Source organism: Tasmannia lanceolata, unplaced genomic scaffold (assembly GCF_043159265.1).
Source record: "Tasmannia lanceolata isolate RefF3 unplaced genomic scaffold, GAP_Taslan_0.1 ptg000002l, whole genome shotgun sequence".
NCBI lineage: Eukaryota > Viridiplantae > Streptophyta > Magnoliopsida > Canellales > Winteraceae > Tasmannia > Tasmannia lanceolata.
The window spans coordinates 58,761,727-58,779,811 of NW_027518679.1; the positions used below are offsets into that span (position 1 = coordinate 58,761,727).

The 18,085-nt window shown below is 38.1% G+C and overlaps 1 protein-coding gene and 1 long non-coding RNA gene across 2 annotated transcripts in view; one reads left to right on the forward strand and one right to left on the reverse strand.

Annotated features, from left to right (window-relative positions):
* The window catches only part of AMP1 (Peptidase M28 family protein), a 30,695-nt gene extending 14,008 nt beyond the window's left edge, over nt 1–16,687 (forward strand). The window contains exons 5-10 of the mRNA XM_077384751.1: nt 1,645–1,732; nt 2,717–2,800; nt 14,493–14,581; nt 15,006–15,119; nt 15,218–15,352; nt 16,331–16,687. Coding sequence (XP_077240866.1) covers nt 1,645–1,732; nt 2,717–2,800; nt 14,493–14,581; nt 15,006–15,119; nt 15,218–15,352; nt 16,331–16,513 — 693 coding nt within the window. The 3' untranslated portion in view covers nt 16,514–16,687. The remainder of the gene's footprint in view (nt 1–1,644; nt 1,733–2,716; nt 2,801–14,492; nt 14,582–15,005; nt 15,120–15,217; nt 15,353–16,330) is intronic.
* The window catches only part of LOC143881589 (uncharacterized), a 29,795-nt gene extending 12,650 nt beyond the window's left edge, over nt 1–17,145 (reverse strand). The window contains exons 1-2 of the long non-coding RNA XR_013251972.1: nt 16,687–17,145; nt 16,273–16,403 (exon numbers count right to left, since the gene is read on the reverse strand). This is a non-coding gene — a long non-coding RNA (uncharacterized LOC143881589). The remainder of the gene's footprint in view (nt 1–16,272; nt 16,404–16,686) is intronic.
* Nucleotides 17,146–18,085: the final 940 nt, after the last annotated feature.

An 18,085-nucleotide genomic window follows, 5' to 3' on the forward strand; every position in this document is an offset into this window, starting at 1 on the left:
AAACCAACAATAGTCTCTACTAATGTATTTAATTTACTACTAGCAATCCATCATTGTTTAAAAGCTCCCCTAGTTACTCCTCAACTTGTCCGATTTGACTCCTTTTTACCTTGGCTGAGTTCGAGTTTTTCCCTACCAAAAATGAAAACTCCTTTGCACACCTGAGTTTATGAATAGTTGATCGTGCCAATCCTTGACTTGCTGCCTGAGTTGACTCATTTTAATCATGGCCGAGTTCTTATCTGAGTTAGTCTGTTAGAGTTTTTAAACATTGGTTTCTATAATGTATTTTACTGATGTTGACAAAACTCTCTTGGGATTTCTCGATCCACAGGTTCCACAGGAGCATTTTCTCCTACAGCAGGAGAGTTAATGCTGTCAGAAAATATGAGCAATTTAAATTAATGTAGAAACTTCCAGGAGCCATAACTCTCATCTGAACATCTATTTTAAGCTATCTATATCTTGTTTAAGAGATCTTTTCAAGATTTATGTTGGCTACTTTTTGGATTTTGAAAGAATTGTCTGTTTAAGCACAATATGACTCAAAGTTTAATAAGAGGCCGAGTGACAAAATTTTAGTGGATAGACCCATGATGGTATAATTGATCTGAAATTTGGAGGGTCTGTTCATTTTCAGTTTTCAAGAATTATAGTTATTTTTATGCAATCTTTAAAAAGTTTATACGACATCTTTGATAGGTGAGGAAAGTTTGTTTTCTGCTTTGTCAAATTGAAGTGCTAAATTAAGGTTAGCAGCAAGTTCACTGTTGAAGCAAGCTATTTTTTGCTCCGGAACTAGTCTAAATTTAGTAGTCAATCTAGAAAATGGGACACAATATAACTTGGTGAAAAATTCATGTCTAAGGGGACATGATATAACTTGGTGAAATTTTCAGAGTTGAAGAAATTTTGGTGTAGCTTTTTTATAGGCTGTATCAATAAACATATTGAGCTTTGTATTAGATCTATTATATTTCTACGTTTTTTTTAGCCTTCTATCAGATCTTTTATATTTGCCTTTACTGCGCTTTGGTATATTCTTATTTGTGTTGTATCACACGAAAGTCATTCTTTTGGATTTAGGCTTCAACTGCGCGAATTCAATGATGAAAGAAAAATTAGCCGAAAAACCTTTATCGACTCAAACTCAAAAAATTGTAAATTAATAAAAAGATTGACACATAAGATAAATATACGAAGAGATAAGAAGAGATACGTCCACGCCCGAAGCAAGTTGTTGAAGATTGACCCGTCCAACTTCTAATTAAATCGTAATTTGAATTCAATGCTCAAAGTCTAGCTAAACAAGTTGATAAGAGAGTTCTTGAATATTGGTTTATTCTACAAATCTATAAAATTATGTATCAGAATGGCATATTGGAAGTGTTGGGCCCACCAATATTTATATATTGTGGGTCAAATTGTGAGTTTTGCCATATTGTTTTTCTTTATACGATAATGTATGAGAATTTTTTACCATTCTTTATACGATAATGTATGAGAATTTTTTACCATTCAAAAAAAATGTATGAGAATCTTTTAGACACTATTGGGTTTTAGTCACATCTACAGAAAAATCATTGTATGTTTTCTTTCTGTAAGAGAGGTACATTTGAAATTGTTATTCATTGTCTATTTCAGATTGGAAGGCTCGGCAGAGTGGATTCGGATTTTGCTGCATTTTTGCAACACTCTGGGGTTCCTTCTATCGATTTGTACTATGGCAAAGGTATAACATTTACAAATCTTACTTAGATACCTGCTTTCTGTGGAAGCATCAGTACAAAAAGAAATCTCAACACTTCATGATACGACACTGCAATACGCCAAGTCATGACAGTTATGGGAGATTTCTTGATAATGTTGTGCCTGGCACTTGCCGTAGCAATTTAAGGTGTCCCTTTTAGGAAGGGATTTGATGAGAAATAAAAAAATTAATCTAGGGTTTTAGTTATAAATGATTGTATACATATGCACACTTTTAGGAAGGGATTTGATGAGATTATAAAAATTAGTCTAGGGTTTCTTGACATTATTGCATATTCCATTATTCATCTCACCCTATGTCTTCACTTCTTCTATTGTGAATTGTGATCAATTTACAGTTTGAAAATGATGGATGGAGATCCAACCAACTCTGCATTTCTCTATCTTGCATTTTTCCTTGTTTCATGGTGGTGTCAAATTTGTGCACTTGCTGCCCCTGCCTTTTTCCCTTAATAGACTTGCTTTGTGTTATGATAAAAGTGATGATTGGAAATCATGGAGTGTTATCTAATAATTGTAAGCACTTTTTTTATTTTATAATATTTTTAATTAGTATATGACTATTTCATTTATTAGCAATCCTGTATGGGTGTGTCCTGTGTCAGGTTTTCTAGAGGTTGCTGTCCTAAAAACTTGGACACTTCTGTTAATATTGCCTTCTATGGTGATAAACAAAACAAAACAAAGTTTGAAACATGAATTTGGATATGATATTAAAAAATTTAGTGGAGTACAATGTGAATGCTTTAGCAAACTTCGGCACAATAGTCTTCATGAGCAGATTATACCATCTTATAATCATTGTCATTTACCATAGTCTAATATATTTCATAAATTTGTAGCTTTCTCATGTGTATGTGGTTGGATTCGGACATGGTTATGTTTAGTGGTAAAAGGTTGTGTTTTATTTTTCTTTCAGTATATTAACTGTAGATTTCTTGTTCAGATTTTCCTGTCTATCATACTGCTTTTGACTCCTATGACTGGATGAAGAAATATGGAGATCCCCTTTTTCACCGTCATGTGGCAGGTAAGCTCTCATTCATAAATATGTCAATTCATTAATTTTCTAAGGAATGTGACCATTATAAGTTGCGTAACTGATAAAGTAAGGTTTTTCATTGGCCTTTCACATTTATAGAAGTATTTGATAGAAGATTGGTATTAAACTGAAAAATTATGACCAGGCCTTGTGTACTCCTTTGCTTTGGGACGAAGCAATTAGCTTTAAGATCGGCCAACAAAAATGTGTATTTCTCGTGTTTTTGTTCTGCTCATCTTATAGATCATCAAATGAACATATTATTCTTTTCTTGGTTTGATTATTGTCTTCTATAAAGTGACAGAGAGCTGCATCTTTCCCTCAAATGTGAATTGCTAAGTTGCATTTCTTTTTCTTTTTTCTCTTTTCTTCTTGGGTGGGATTACTTTTGTCATGTTTGATTTTTCTAGTTTCTGATTCTCAGGGATGACTTGTGGTGACAAATTGGAAAACTAGTGAGTTAAAAGCAGGTTGAGTTTTTAAGTTTTGTGGTGACAAATTTTTCTAGTTTCTATGTTAAGTTTTTAAGTTTTGGTTAATCACTTTCTTCAATCAGAGTCTGTACAAACTTTTAGCAAAGATTCTGGCCAGGAGGTTATCAACAGTTATGGGCCACATCATTTCAAAATATCAGGGTGAATTTGTTGAGCAGCGGCAAATCCTGGACGGCATATTAATTGCTAACGAGGTGTTAGATACTGTTAAAAGGAGGGGTTCTGTGGGCATCATTATGCGAGTGGATCTAGAAAAAACCTATGACCATGTGGATTGGCGATTTCTGGATTACGTGATGCGAAGGATGGGTTTTGGTGAAAGGTGGAGAAAATGGATAACTGCATGTATCAGCTCGGTATCTTTCTCGGTGCTCATTAATGGGACCTCGGAGGGATACTTTCAAAGCACGAGCGGACTTCGGCAAGGTGATCCCTTATCCCCTTACCTCTTCATTATGGTGACTGAAGCTTTAAGTTTATTTCTAACTTGGGCCGAACAAAGGGGTTACATTAAAGGTTTGAGGCCTGGCCAGGATGGTACGACTGTCTCCCATTTACAATTCGTTGATGATACCATACTTTTGCTTGAAGATGGGGTGGAAAGTATGCAAAATATACGGCGTATCTTCTGGTGGTTTGAAATAGTATCAGGATTGAAGATTAATTTTACGAAATCTGCATTGGCGGGCATCAATTTAGATGACAGGCGAGTGTCGGAATTGGCTTCCATCATGGGGTGTCTGAACGTCGATCAAATACCTTGGATTACCTTTGGGATTCGGCATCCCGAGGGCCGCTCAATGGGATCCGGTGATTGAACGCATCGAGCGAAAGCTTAGTACCTGGAAGAAGCAATATCTCTCATTCGGAGGCCTTATAACGCTACTTAAGGCTGCATTGTCAAACATGCCTTTCTATTTTATGTCTCTTTTTAAAATCCCGGTGAAAGTGTCCAGGAGAATTGAACAACTGCAAAGGAATTTCTTATGGGATGGAAAGGATGAAACAAAAAAATTGAAACATCTGCTACGGTGAGAATTGGTATGTAAAGATAATGAAAAGGGGGACTCGGAATTGGAAAATTACGACTACGCAATAAAGCACTTCTCGACAAATGGCTATGGAGATTCGGGGTGGAGAAACAAGCCTTATGGCATCAGCTGATAAGGGATAAGTATGGGAGCGGATGGGGAGAATGGGAATGTTATGGTCCATCATCAGGCAAAGGATCCGGGGCATGGAAATCGATTTACACGGCTCGAGAACAATTTCTTCCATTCATCCGATTCAAGGTGGGCAAGGGAGAGCAGGTTCGCTTCTGGTTGGACCTATGGATTGGCGATTGCCCCCTCAAAGATGCCTACCCTGATTTGTATCGAATTGCGGCAAATCCAAATTCAAAAATTTGTGATTATCTGAAGCGCGGCAACAGTACGCTTGGAAATAGATTCTGGGATATCGGGATGCGGAGCAATCTTAAGGATTTTGAGATTCAGAATTTTACGAGACTTTTAACTACACTATCCAAAACTTACCTTTCCCCAAACAATCTGGATGGTTGGATCTGGACGCCTGATTCGGATGGCGAATTCTCCGTGCGATCATTCTTCAAACAACTCAACGAAGGAAGTTGTCACCTATCACGGCGAGCTCGCGTATGGAAACCTGGCATTCCACCACGGGACGCTGCTTTTTCATGGACGGTGGCCTACCGATGCATCAATACTTGTGACCGCTTGCAGAGTCGTGGCACGCATCTTGCAAGTCGATGTGTACTATGTTACAAACTTACAACAGTGAAGAAGGTATCGACCATCTCATGATTCACTGTCCCTATGTTTATCGCATATGGATGTCCCTCATGCGAGTATGTGGCATGTCTTGGGTCTTTCAGCGCCGCATATCTTCAGTTATCACTCATTGGGGAGGAGCTTTTACGGGTCGAACTGGGCAACCGATGTGGGAAGCAATCCCGCATTCTCTTATATGGAGTATCTGGCGGGAGCATAACAACCACATCTTTCATAACAAGGAAAGGGGATGACAACATATTGCTCTGGAAATTAAAATCTCTATTATATCATGGGCAAAAGCGAAGATGGGAACACCCTATTCGGTGCGATCGATACTGCGAAATTGGAATAGAGTCATGATGGATCGAAGGAGAACCTGATTACACCAAGATGGACACCACCACCGGAAGGATGGCTCAAGCTGAATTTTGATGGGAGTTCCTTTGGCAGCCCTGGCAGGGCTGGTTTTGGGGTAATTATACGAGATTCAGAAGGCAACACAATTATGACATAGTCGGGATCTGCAGGTCTTTGTAATGCCAATGAAGCTGAAGCAAAAGCCTTGCTATTTGGATTACAATGGTATTCTCAACACAACATGGGACCCTTGGTTATCGAAGGAGACTCTACAAATGTGATTGCATGGGCATTGAATTGATGTGCTGGACCATGGCGGCTATACCAGGCGGTGGATGAAATTAGAGATTTAGTTAGGCTTGTCAAGCCGCGGATTATCCACAAGAGGTGCACGGCTAATTCGGAAGCGAATACCTTGGCAAAGGAGGGTGTGGATAAAGTGGAAGCTGTTATTATTTTCAATGACTCACAGATCTAACTATCTAGTCTCCTCTCTTTTTTATTATTGGGGACGTGTGATTTTGGGTCATTTACTGTGGGGGACATGTTGTCCCTATGCAATGATTTATCATTGGTAATAAAATTATGTTACTTTAAAAATAAAAAAAAATTCTTCAATCAGAATTGAGATTATATTTTTTTCCTTTTTGGTTTTTGATGGTGGGACTGAAAAGTTGAAAATTCATAATATTCTCAATTCTCCAGCTTACCAACCAAAAAGGAAAAAAAAAAAAAAAAACTTGAGGGCTATGAACATAACAGAGAACATGACCTTTGAAAGGAGAGAATGGAAGAAAATGATCCATGTAGACGAACCCAACTAGTGTCGGGATTAGACTTAGTCAATTTGAGCCAGGTAGATCCTTTCACCTTCTTTATGAAAATTTTCTAAAGGATTCATTAGCCGACCCCAACTAGTTTGGGGCAAAGGCTTAGTTGAGTTGAGTTGAGTTGTAAGTCCCAACCATTCAGAATTTTCTGCAACATATTCCAGTGCAAGTTGATAGTAGAATCCTGCTACAGTGGGACTCTTGTGATCAGTCAGGGAACTGGTTGTGAGTTGACCACCCGTCCGGTTATAGAATTTGGGGCCTCTTCAGCAGATGTCAGGGACTTGAAGGTCAGCCATCCTTAGGATAGCCATTGAACAACTCCTCTTTTACTTTCAATTGAAAATTATTTGAAGAGGTATCAGAGCTTCCCGTGCGCCGAATACAACTGCATGAACTTTGATTTCAAGTTGTAAGATCTGAATGAGATGGCAGCATAGTTCGCCATCTGTCATGTGCTGCCATTTGCTGAAATTAAATCCTTAAAACTCCATAACTCTTGAATTATACTTCCAAAATCTAGCCTTTGATCCATCACCTGAGAGAGTCATTATGGATCTTCAAGATCCAAGGTGAATTCATGGAGAACTGTCCACATTATAAGCAGGTATTGCATTAGAGCTTTCAGGTTCTGGATTTGAGAAAATTCTGCTAAGAGACAACTAGATCTAATATTGTTTGCTAGACGACTGTCATCTTTAATTCAATTAAACTCTTCAATCCTTTAAGCTGGAGAAAATTCAGATTTGTGATCTGAATTACAGCTTTGATGATTAGCTGAAACTGAAATGGCGACCTTGAGTCCAGATTTTTTACTTTCATCTAGATCTGATCACCTAACCTCTTCTCCTTGTTAAAATTCGGCACGCCAGTCCAGAAAACGGAAGTGAGGACCTCTCGGGTTTGTATTGAACATCCTTCTATAGATACGATTTCTGCTAAAGAATTCCATTCAGATCTGGTTTGGATCTGAACCAGAAATACATCCCGCATAGAAAGGATCGGTTATGGAATGAGTCTCTTTTGATCTAGATTAATCAGATGAAGGCAGAATCTAGTGATACAAACAGTGGCTGGAAGTTATTTGGCGGTTGCTTAATATCTATAGAAAATACAGAAACTGGCGACCTTTCCTAGAGGAGAAGCACCGATCTGTTATCTGCTGTGTGCTCATAGAAGGAACGTCCAACCATATTTGTGGAAAATGTTTCAAAAGTAGCTGCTCATGGAGCTGATATGAAGCTTTTCATTAATACTTGTTTGTGGATGGGAACTGATAACATATCTGTTGGTGACAAACCCGTATGGGTGTGGCTCTTTGGCTTAAAGTCATGGGTATGCTCCCCATTGACGCGAGTTCGTATCCCCCTGGGCTTACCCAATGCGCGTGGTTTACGGGTGATTGCGTGCATCCGTAAGGAATAGTCCCTCCCTTAAAATTGGGGTGGGGATACCCTATGTCATAAAAAAAATCTGTTGATGACAGCTACCAAATGCATGCCACCGAATTCTAGTTTCTAGCAGCCACTCCATGCATAGCTCCTCAATTCTCCTTCCATAGATTAACACTCAAACTTGGGAATTTTAAATGGTATGTTGAAATCCATTCATAGATCTGATCGTCCACAAAGTCGCCCTCAATTAGTGTGTATTGAGTAGTTCTGTCCGAGAGCATTGTGCCGCAGATTCTGTCTTCAGCGTAATTCTTATGAAACTAAGGTAGAACAGTTCACTGTTCCATACATATTCAGATCTAAATTTGTGAAGTTTCAGATGCTACTCATTGGTTTGATTTTTAGGGAATTGGAGCAACAGAGATCAGATTATGCCATTTGGTTATTGTCGAGCTTAATCACAATGCTAGCTTGGTTCACTTCGACCAAGAGCTGTTATAGTTTTGTTATTTTAGCTTACGACCTCGAGTTTCGACCTCTCATATTCAATGATCTGGTATTGGAGCTCACCTTGCGACAGCTCACCTGCATCAACGTAGGCCTCCTCACACTACTAGACTTTACAACCAAGTTCCTAATATCTATCAATAGGAACAAGACGAGTTACCAGTGACTTATTCAACTTACTATTATTTTAAGTAGGCCCTTGTTGCAACTTAGTGACACGATGCCATCTTAGGCTCAAGTGTCAAAAAGATTGGGGTCAATAATGATAATGATAACCTATCAATTATGATGCTATCAAATGTTAATGACACCCATCTTTGATATTGATACTAATGATAAGAGAACCCATGTTGATAATAACAACCTTTAGAGGATCTCCCATGTTGTAGACTGTCCCCCACCTTCATCTTCATGCCAAATTAGAATTGGGGCTTTGGATCTAGATGCTATGTTCCTCTGATAAGCCTTTAAGGCTTTCCGATTCCTATCAACAATAGTTGTGGGTTTGGAGGGAAGTCACAGCCCTTTTTTCATGAGTTTTAGGGTTTCATGTAGTACCAAAAGGGAGTCATGTGAATATCTCTGTATAGTCTTTTAGGGGTGAACTGAAATTTGGAGAGAAATAAAGAAAACTCCTTAGAGTTTATTTTCTGTGTTTTCTTTATTCTGTGTAGAAATTTCAAGCTTGGAGTTTTAAGATTGGAGGTGAGAGAGAGAGAGAGAGAGAGAGCGCTTCGGGTTTTGGAATTCTTCAAGAATGATGATACTATCCTACGGTTATAATCAAACCTTGGATAAGGCCTTAAACCTTATTTTTGTGACTGATTTTGATCTAGACCATGGTTAGGATAATTTCTAATGTTGTAGTTTTTTTTATTAAAACTGAATTGCATTTAAGAAGATTATTCAACCGTGGAAGATCGGATATTGTGTTATCTTTGAATTTTTTATTTTTTTTGTGAGGGGGGGGGGGGGGGGGCTTCAAATCCAGCATACTTACTTTATTGACTGGGAATTGTGAGTATTTCTTTTTACGAACTATTACATACTCTGGTTCTCTTGAGAAAATTTGGAAAGTAGCCACATCAGTTCTCCAAGTGTTCAAATTTCTGTTGGAAAAAATAAAAGAGTTATTCTACTCAACATCACATTTCTATTTTTGTTTTATTTGATTCCCTGTCTCCATATAAAAGCTTTGCTATGTCTCTTTCTAATAGTCTCGTACTTATTAAAAAGCAATTTGTCAGATGATGGAAGGGAATAAATGTAGAGACGAGTGAACTGAAACTAAATAAAAGGTAGGAACTATCTGAATTACATGTAGGAAAATGTGTGGTTGGGTTTCAATGGGTTTATAGAATTCAGTATCTACCCGACGGAAACATTGAAAAACTGAAGGCACAATTGATTGCTAAAGGATAACACCAAGCATTTGGCTTTGACTGCTCAGAGACCTTCACAGCTGTTGCAAAACTGAATCATGTAAGGTCAATCTCAATTGTCGCCGATCAAGATTGGCTATTGTGGCATTTGGACGTGAACAATCCCTTCATTCATGGTGACTAACACAATGATCTCATCTCCATTGGCCCAGAGATAGAAATCATTGTAATATTATGAACCATTCATGAAAATCATAGCTGATATGATGAAGACATTTACAAATCCCATGTAAATAAGGAGCAAATGCATTGACCTGAGATGAAGGGACTATATTGCGCATGGGGAGTCGGAAAAGATCTATAAGTTAAGACAATATATGGGCTGAAACAATCTCCTCATGTCTGATTTGATAAGTGTAGCTCTATTATTACCAAGTATGGATTTCGTTTTTGTCATGTGTATCACTCTGTATTTGTATGGAGATAGGCAAGTAATGTTGTGATCATAAATGTATGTGTGGATGACATTGTAGTTACAGGGTATGATCAAAGAAAAATAAATGTCATTAAGTGCTTGCAAGAACATGTACAGACAAAAAATTTGGGGCAATTACCCTACTTCCTTGGTATTGAAATTGCATGATCAAAGCTTGGTGTCAGTTTGTCACAAAGGAAATACGTTACCGATCTCTTTTCATATGTGTTTTAGAGGCAAACCTATTGACTCCCTGATGGACCCCAATATAAATTTTTAAAGGACAAGGGAGATTTATTTGATAACTCTTGTAGATATCATTGTCTTGTTGGCACCATTCAAAAATAAATAAATCATTGTCTTGTTGGTAGGTGTGAAACGACCGGTTACTCCAAAAGCTTAAGCTGTTGGAGAAGGCAGTATTTAATCTTTTATACTTTAACACTCCCCCTCACGTATGGCCCCTCTTTATAGGGTTGGCCTACACATGGCACTTGTGGCCCCTCTTTTTTGGGTTTGGCCTTTGCATGTGGATTTTTGCTATCAAAGAGGTTTGAACCGAGGCATTTGCTCTTGCTCTGATACCATGTGAAACGACCGGTTACTCCAACAGCTTAATCTGTTGGAGAAGGCAGTATTTAATCTTTTATACTTTAACAGTAGGCTTATTTATTTGACAAATACATCCGGATATTGCTTTTCCTTAATTGTAAGCTAGTTCATGCAGAGTCCTACAATTGACCATTGGGAGGTAGTTCGATGAATTCTGATGTATTTAAATGATGCACCAAGTATAGGACATATCTGCAAGAAAAATGAACAATTAAGAGTGGAAAGTTTTTCAAATATAGACGGAGCATGGTATGCTGATAGGCGGCAGACAAAATCTGGTTACATGGCTCAACAAAAGGAAAAATGTGGTCTATCCATTGCAAAATCTAGTTAATGGTGCATATCATGTGTTGGTGTGGTTATACACTTGGAGAAGAGTTGGGCTTCGAAGTTTACAAGCCAATGAAGATGAATTGTGACAATCAAGACAATACCTACACTGCTAGCAATATTTTTCATCAAAGGACTAAACACATTGAAGTAGATTGTCATTTCGTTCGTTAAATCATACTAGTAAATTGATATCTACTCCATCTTGGAGGTCCAACTATCAGTCAGTGAATATATTTACAAAAGCACCTACACTCGATCAATTTTGTAATATTTTTTCCAAGCTAGGGTGTCATATCTATCTATAAACTCAAAACAAAGAAATTGCAATAATAAAGTGACAAATTAACTGCCACTATCATTATCCCAAGAATAAATCATATCAATTCGAAAATTATTGTCTTTGCAAGAATGGAAGACTGGGGTCAACAGGATATCCTTGGAGCTCTTTGATTTTGTTGGATATATGTAATAAGCCTGAGGGCATAGTTGTAATTATGCTTATTCATTATTAATAAATATATTAGTGAGGGGAGATCATCTCTTGAACTCACTTTTTCTCTTCCCAACTCTCTTAACATGGTATCAGAGCCAAAGGTCTCGAGTTCAAACCTCCTGGATAGCAAAAGTCCACATGTGATGGTCGGTCCGAAGTCGGACCACATGTGCCACGTGTTTGCTAAGTGGGCTACACATGCGGGGGAGTGTTAAAGTTTAAAAGATAAATAATGCCTTTCTCCAATAGCTTAAGCTTTTGGAGAAGTTGGTAAGTTAACAGATTTTTACCCCCCATGACTTGTATCTCTATTGCTTATTTTTTCTAGCGTTGCTTTGTTTTGACCATCTTGGTCCCCTGTCTTTGATCTCTTAGCTTCTTTTAATAATATTATTGTTACAATTCAAAAATAAAGAATGGAAGACAAACATTTGAAGATTATAGATTGCTCTTTATGGATTGAGAATCTACAGATGGTTAAACTCTGGAGGTATAATGAAATCAAAGCCTCTACTGAATCACCCACTGTTAGAGAGATTGTCAAACGCATTATCAAAAGACAATGGCGCCAATTTAAGGAAGATTATATGCAAAACATTGAGGAGCTCTTTCCACTAACGGGCACTCGCAATGTCAAGGAAATTTGTTTGCCGATTTACGAACTCCCCTTCTTCAAGACCCGTTTGGAGGATGAGAAAAGGGATCGGCGATACAGTTGGGAGGCGGACCTTCTTCTGTGCATCAGAAAGCTAGAAGAACTCATTGATGTTACATCGGATCCGATGGAGAAAGTACTCACCCCAGAGTTTGACATTGTTTTCTTTTCCAAGGAAAAGGAATTGGAAAATGAGGCGGAGTTTCTATTGAGGGAACTTAGAAATTGTATATAGGATAGGAAGTGTTTTGAGTCAATATAGATATAGTTAGGTTTCAGCGAACTGGCCCCTTTTTGAAGCTTGGGTGTTTTGAGAAAGTAAGGAGGAGAAAAGTCTCTGATGAAGGGATTCTTTTCAGGTGTTGTGTATGCAAAGTGTGGAAGATTTTGGGTCAGACTTTGCAGGTTTTTTAATAGAATTTTGGAGAATATTGCACACGTGGAAGTATCTAAGTAACGGTTCAAGGAAGGGTTTTCAAGATCTTCGTTGAAGATCGCAAAGATTTTGGTTGTTTCAACAGGGCTTCTTTATGAAGATCTTCCGAGTAGATAGCAGAAATTACTTCTTTATTCTGTTTTGTATGGTGATTTAGAGTGGATAGTAATGGGGGAAATGAATTGGATCTTTCTGTTAGGGACCGGGAGTTATCTACTAGGTCCTCATACGATGTAATTTCATGAGGGACTCCTGGTCCCTCTCTTATGTAATTCTAGTATGATCTATCAATATATTTTGTCATCTTTAAAAATAAAATAAAAAAGAGCTCGCCCTATACCAAAAAATTAAATTTCTAAAATTAGGCCAAAACCCTAATGGCTTTTGACTCGTATCAATCACTGCCAGCATGTAAAAGAAACTGAGAGCACTGAATATAAGGTGTTTGAAGGAGAGAGGAGTATTTTGAGAGGTGAAAGAAGGAGATATTGGGTTTGGGCTTTGGGGGTTTGAGGAGGTGATGCTTGGGTAAGATATTGGGTTTGGGCTTTGGGGGTTTGAGGAGGTGGTGGTTGGGTGAGGAAGAAGAGGTAATCATGTTGGTAGGTGAGGAAGATGTGGAGAAACAAGGGAGGCAGGAGCAAGAGAAGGGATTTTGGATGCCCCATTCTTTAAAGGTCAAAGCCCCCTTGTTAGAGTGGATACCCTATGTCCTTACATAGATTCTTCCCTTTACCTCGTCTATTTCTTCCTTTTCTTGTTTTCTTTCATCTTGGACTTTGGACGTGGTTGGAGGGTTCGCGTGATTAGTTGGCATCATTTGTTATCACTTATCTCTAAACCCAAATCATAGAAATTGCAATAATAAAAGTGAAAATTTTAAAAGTAAAAACAACCGCCATTATTGTAACCTGAAAAATAAATATATCATTTCAATTTGAAAATTGTTGTCTTTGCAAGAATGAAAGATGAAGATTTGAAGTAATCAGAGCTACGTATGCCCAAAAAGCTCCTGATAATCATGTCGATCACCAAGCAAAAGTGTGAAACCCTGTAAACAATCTGTCTAGAAGGATGTGTGTGTGTGTGTGTGTGTGTGTGTGTGTGTGTGTGTGTGTGAGAGAGAGAGAGAGAGAGAGAGAGAGAGAGAGAGAGCCATGGATATTGGAGGGCGTTTGAGGCGATGCAGCTTTTGAGAGGGAAATCGAGGAGATGGTGGGTTTGGGATTTAGGGTTTGAGGATGTGGTAGCTGTGTGAGGAAGAAGAGGAGATCATGTTGGTAGGTGAGCAAGTGGTGTAGAAACAAGTGAAGTGAGCGCAGAACGGCATTTGTGTCATCTTCAAAAACTTTTGCTAATAAAAAATGACAAAAGGATTGGGAGCGGAGTGTTCTTATGAAGAACATAGTGTGCTCATATCATCTCCCTATTATTATAGCCATACATGAAACAATGGGGACTCAAGAATAACACAATTAGTTAACCCCATATTTTTGGTCTACAAGTTTTACAATTTGGGGTAAGAAAATTTGATGTTTTGAAGGATGAGCGGAATTGGGACATTGGAGAAGATTTTGCTATTTAAAGTCTGATATTTCAAAGACTCACATGCAATGTGGATTGAAAATCCTTAGCTGCATAAAGTAAAAAGTTTTGTGACTTTGCGTGATTTCATTGTAGGAATCTATCACTTTTTTGGTTCCTAGCAGATTGAAATATTGATTAACTTCATATTTCATTGCCAAGAAAGACACTTTGTTCAATAGCTATGGCAACTTTGTTTGACTGTTTGGTAAACCACCTGCTAAATGTGAAATTTTAAGACTTAGGTAGCATGTTTGTTGTTTATGTTGAATTAATATCTATATGCAATGCGACCCCCCTTCAAACTAATTTGGTTTGGTGTTATGTGGCCTCAGTTGCAGGAATTTGGGGGCTTTTGGCCCTTCACCTGGCTGACGATCCAATCTTACCATTTGAGTATCTCTCTTATGCAACCCAATTGCAGGTATAAGTGACATATCCAACTCTCCATATCCCATCAGACCCATATCCATATAAAAAGAAACAGGAAAAAAAAATCTATCAGATCCAATTATCAGACATTAATATCGGCATTTTTTGTTGGAAATTTACATCATTCAAGCTCACAAATTTCACCGAGAAATGGCTGAATCTGGACCAAGAATTTATACAAATCAAATCCATAGATTCCTTTCCTTCTCCTAAGCCCCAACTCTTTACCACAAACCGTAATGGAGTGTCGGGTTACCTGACTTTTTAAACATCAGTCTCAAGTAATATAAGTTCCTCTCTCAACAATTATTCTTCCATTTTACTAATTTCCTGTCGAGTTGGCAAGTTGGAATTGGAAATCATGACTGATTCCAGAGTTGATTCCATTTTCTAGACGGTGCTATGTTTTTCTTCAGGAACATATGGAGGCATTAAGTGTCTTATTGGACACTGGCATATCTCTGCATTCCATAAACTCATCCATCCAAGAACTGGTTGACGCAGCAAATGGAGCTAAAATGGAAGCAAAGGTGAGCTAAGGAACTTCTCGGCAAAACCCATCTTCTAGCTTTTACTCAGATTTGTATTTTTATCATTTACTTTTAGTGATAAATGCAAGCAAATGCAGAAACTGAGAGAGAAAAAGTACGTGGAGGACCTCTCGGAGCTGAGGATACGGGCATTTAATGATCGCCTGATGCTTGCAGAGAGAGGCTTCTTGGAACCAGAAGGCCTTAAAGGACGACAATGGTTCAAGCATCTGGTAAGCCTTTTTGGTGATTAGTATTCTCTTAGCAACAATTTATTAAAAGAAAATAAAAACCAGTGAAGTTTATAACTATAATTGGCAGCGCTCTTTTCTCTACAAAGAGAAGTGCCCCTTTGTTTATTTAACTTTGCTCATACTTTTTCTTGCAACCCCTGATTACTAGTTCTTTTTTTATCCTAACAATGTAACTGCTTTGATCAAAATAAATAAATAAATGTGGATCATAAAATTAAATAACTTTGGAGGCTTTTGCTAGATATTGAGGATATTTTTCTTATCAGAACTTTTGTCTTAGACCAAGGTGATTACTGTCATAAATAGATGTTTTGGAGTTTCCCGTATGTCTCAAAAGATATATCCATAGCAAGACTGAATCCTGTACTTGATTCAACTTACTCCAATAGATGCTTCACCAACTGTCGAAGGAAAACTAAAGAGGATCATGATTGTTGCTGTTCTCAACAAGTAAATAAAATCATCTACTGCAGCATTGAACTACTAGGACAACTTACCAGAGTAACATAAGTTCCTAAAGCTTGCAACAAATAACTAGCCAAGTCTTGTCAGAAAAAAAGAGAGAAGAAAAAGATTACTTTTCTACGGTAGAAAACCTTGTTGATTCCAAAGCTGCCCTTTTAAGTTTTCTACATGGACTTCGACAAAAACGCCCCTTGGATAATATATTTAGAAAGTATCTTGAACAAATTTTTGTTTGAAAATTGTCGTATTCAGTTTATATATTGAAGTGTTCTTGCTTTTTCATCAATTGGAAGGCATGATTTGAATAAAACGAGGAAAGTAGTAGAGCAAGTACATATCAGGCAATATCGCAGTAAGTTATCAAACGAGAAATTCCATCCCAAAATTTGCAAATTTAACCGACTTCTGATGTACCAAAAAAGATGCAAATTTACCCATGTTTCAAAAACCTTTCACGAGTTGATATTGGTTGAACCTGTTTGTGATGAACAGATATACGGGCCTCCTCGTAACCGTGAAAGCAAGCAGAGTTTCTTTCCTGGAATAGCAGACGCCATGGATCGAGCTGCGAAGATGAAAAAAATAGAAGGGCAATCAGCAATACAGCATGAGATATGGAGGGTTGCGAGAGCCATTCAAAGGGCTGCCATTGCTCTCAGTGGAGAGCTGAGTTGAAAAGATAAAGAGATCAAGTCAGAACCCAAATGTATATTTAAATTCAAAATTTTGTGGTTTTCCTTTTTCCTTGTGTGAGAATTATCATCAGGTATATGGTTGTTTTTGTTGTTGTAACAATTCCGGAAGAAGGTTTATTTATGTACAGGAGAAAGGAAAGGCTGGTTCTCTACCCATTCCATTATTAATGAGTGGTGGGAGCCCCCCAAATTTGATACAGACACCTCTGGCATCACCTGTCACTTGTACTGAACTAACCAAAGAAGCAACCTTGGAAGTTCAATGCAAATAGAAAGATCTGATATGATGATGAACATCAGCTGCCATGGCCGCTTGTTGCTGCGTTTTCTCCATTGGATACTTCCATCATCAACAACAGAGGTAAAATTGATGGGAGTCCAGTCGGATGGCATGCCTCACCATTGATCTGGGTGGGGACTCTGATACCGATTCCAAAACGCCTCTGCGGAGACAGTGGTGAAGGGGGTCGGCAGTAGAAACAGAAGGGATGGGAACTTCGGAGGGAAAGAAAGAGCAGAAACTGAGAAGAGAGCCTATTTGACCTTTGAAGGGCCTTACACCATGTATTTGGATGGCTTACACAGATAGATGGAACGAGAAAAATAAAATAAATTTTTAAGAGAAATGCTAAGGTGATGGGGGCCCTTGCAAAAAACAAGCTACAAGAGGTGCTGCTCCCATTGGACCATCATTTCTTTTTTAGCTAGGGAGCCCTTGAGTAGCATTCCTCAAATTTTAATTCAAACAGATTATATTAAAAATTCCATTCTAACAGGAGCAGATTCTGAATACTACCTTTTATTGTTGGGGAGGTTGAAGCTGCTGCGGAGCCTTTATTCTAAGCAACAGACTATAAAAAAAGGGCAATGATCAATCGAACCCCTAATATCTTAAATCGACCCCCATCTCTCTCTCTCTCTCTCTCTCAGCACTGCCCTATATGAGGGTCGATTTATCACTCCCCTAAATTTTGACCAATATCTGCTTTTGTCAGTAAATGGTTTTGGTTCTTTTACTAGAATACTTTTAGAAACGAAGAATGCATAGTTTTCTTCAAGTTTTACCTTTTTAAAAAGCTTTCCTTTTTTAAACAAAATATATAAGGACCTTAAGATCACTTGGCGGGCAGTGCCATTATCAAAACAATGGAGTTATGACATCGTTTTCCAAATTTAGTAGATTCTACCTGTTTCTATTCTGCATTCTCCCCAAATCTCAATAGATTGCAGCAGCAACTTTTTCCGAGCAAAATACAAGAAAATAAATTAGCAAGACTGCTGTATAATAAGGGATTTGCTAGGGTCCATCGCAGAAGGCATTTCGCAGCTGGTCTGTTGCATTTCAGACCAGCCACCTCGTGAACGAAGACAATAGCTTTTGTCTCCATTCACGAGGTGATTGGTCTGACATGAGACAGACCAGCTGCGAATGTGATGGACGCTAGCAATTCCCACATAATAAATAAGAGACTAAAGGCCCATCAAAGCCCAGGCTAACAGTATTACACGATACTAAAGAACTCAAGAATAAGTGCCACCTGAAATTATACAA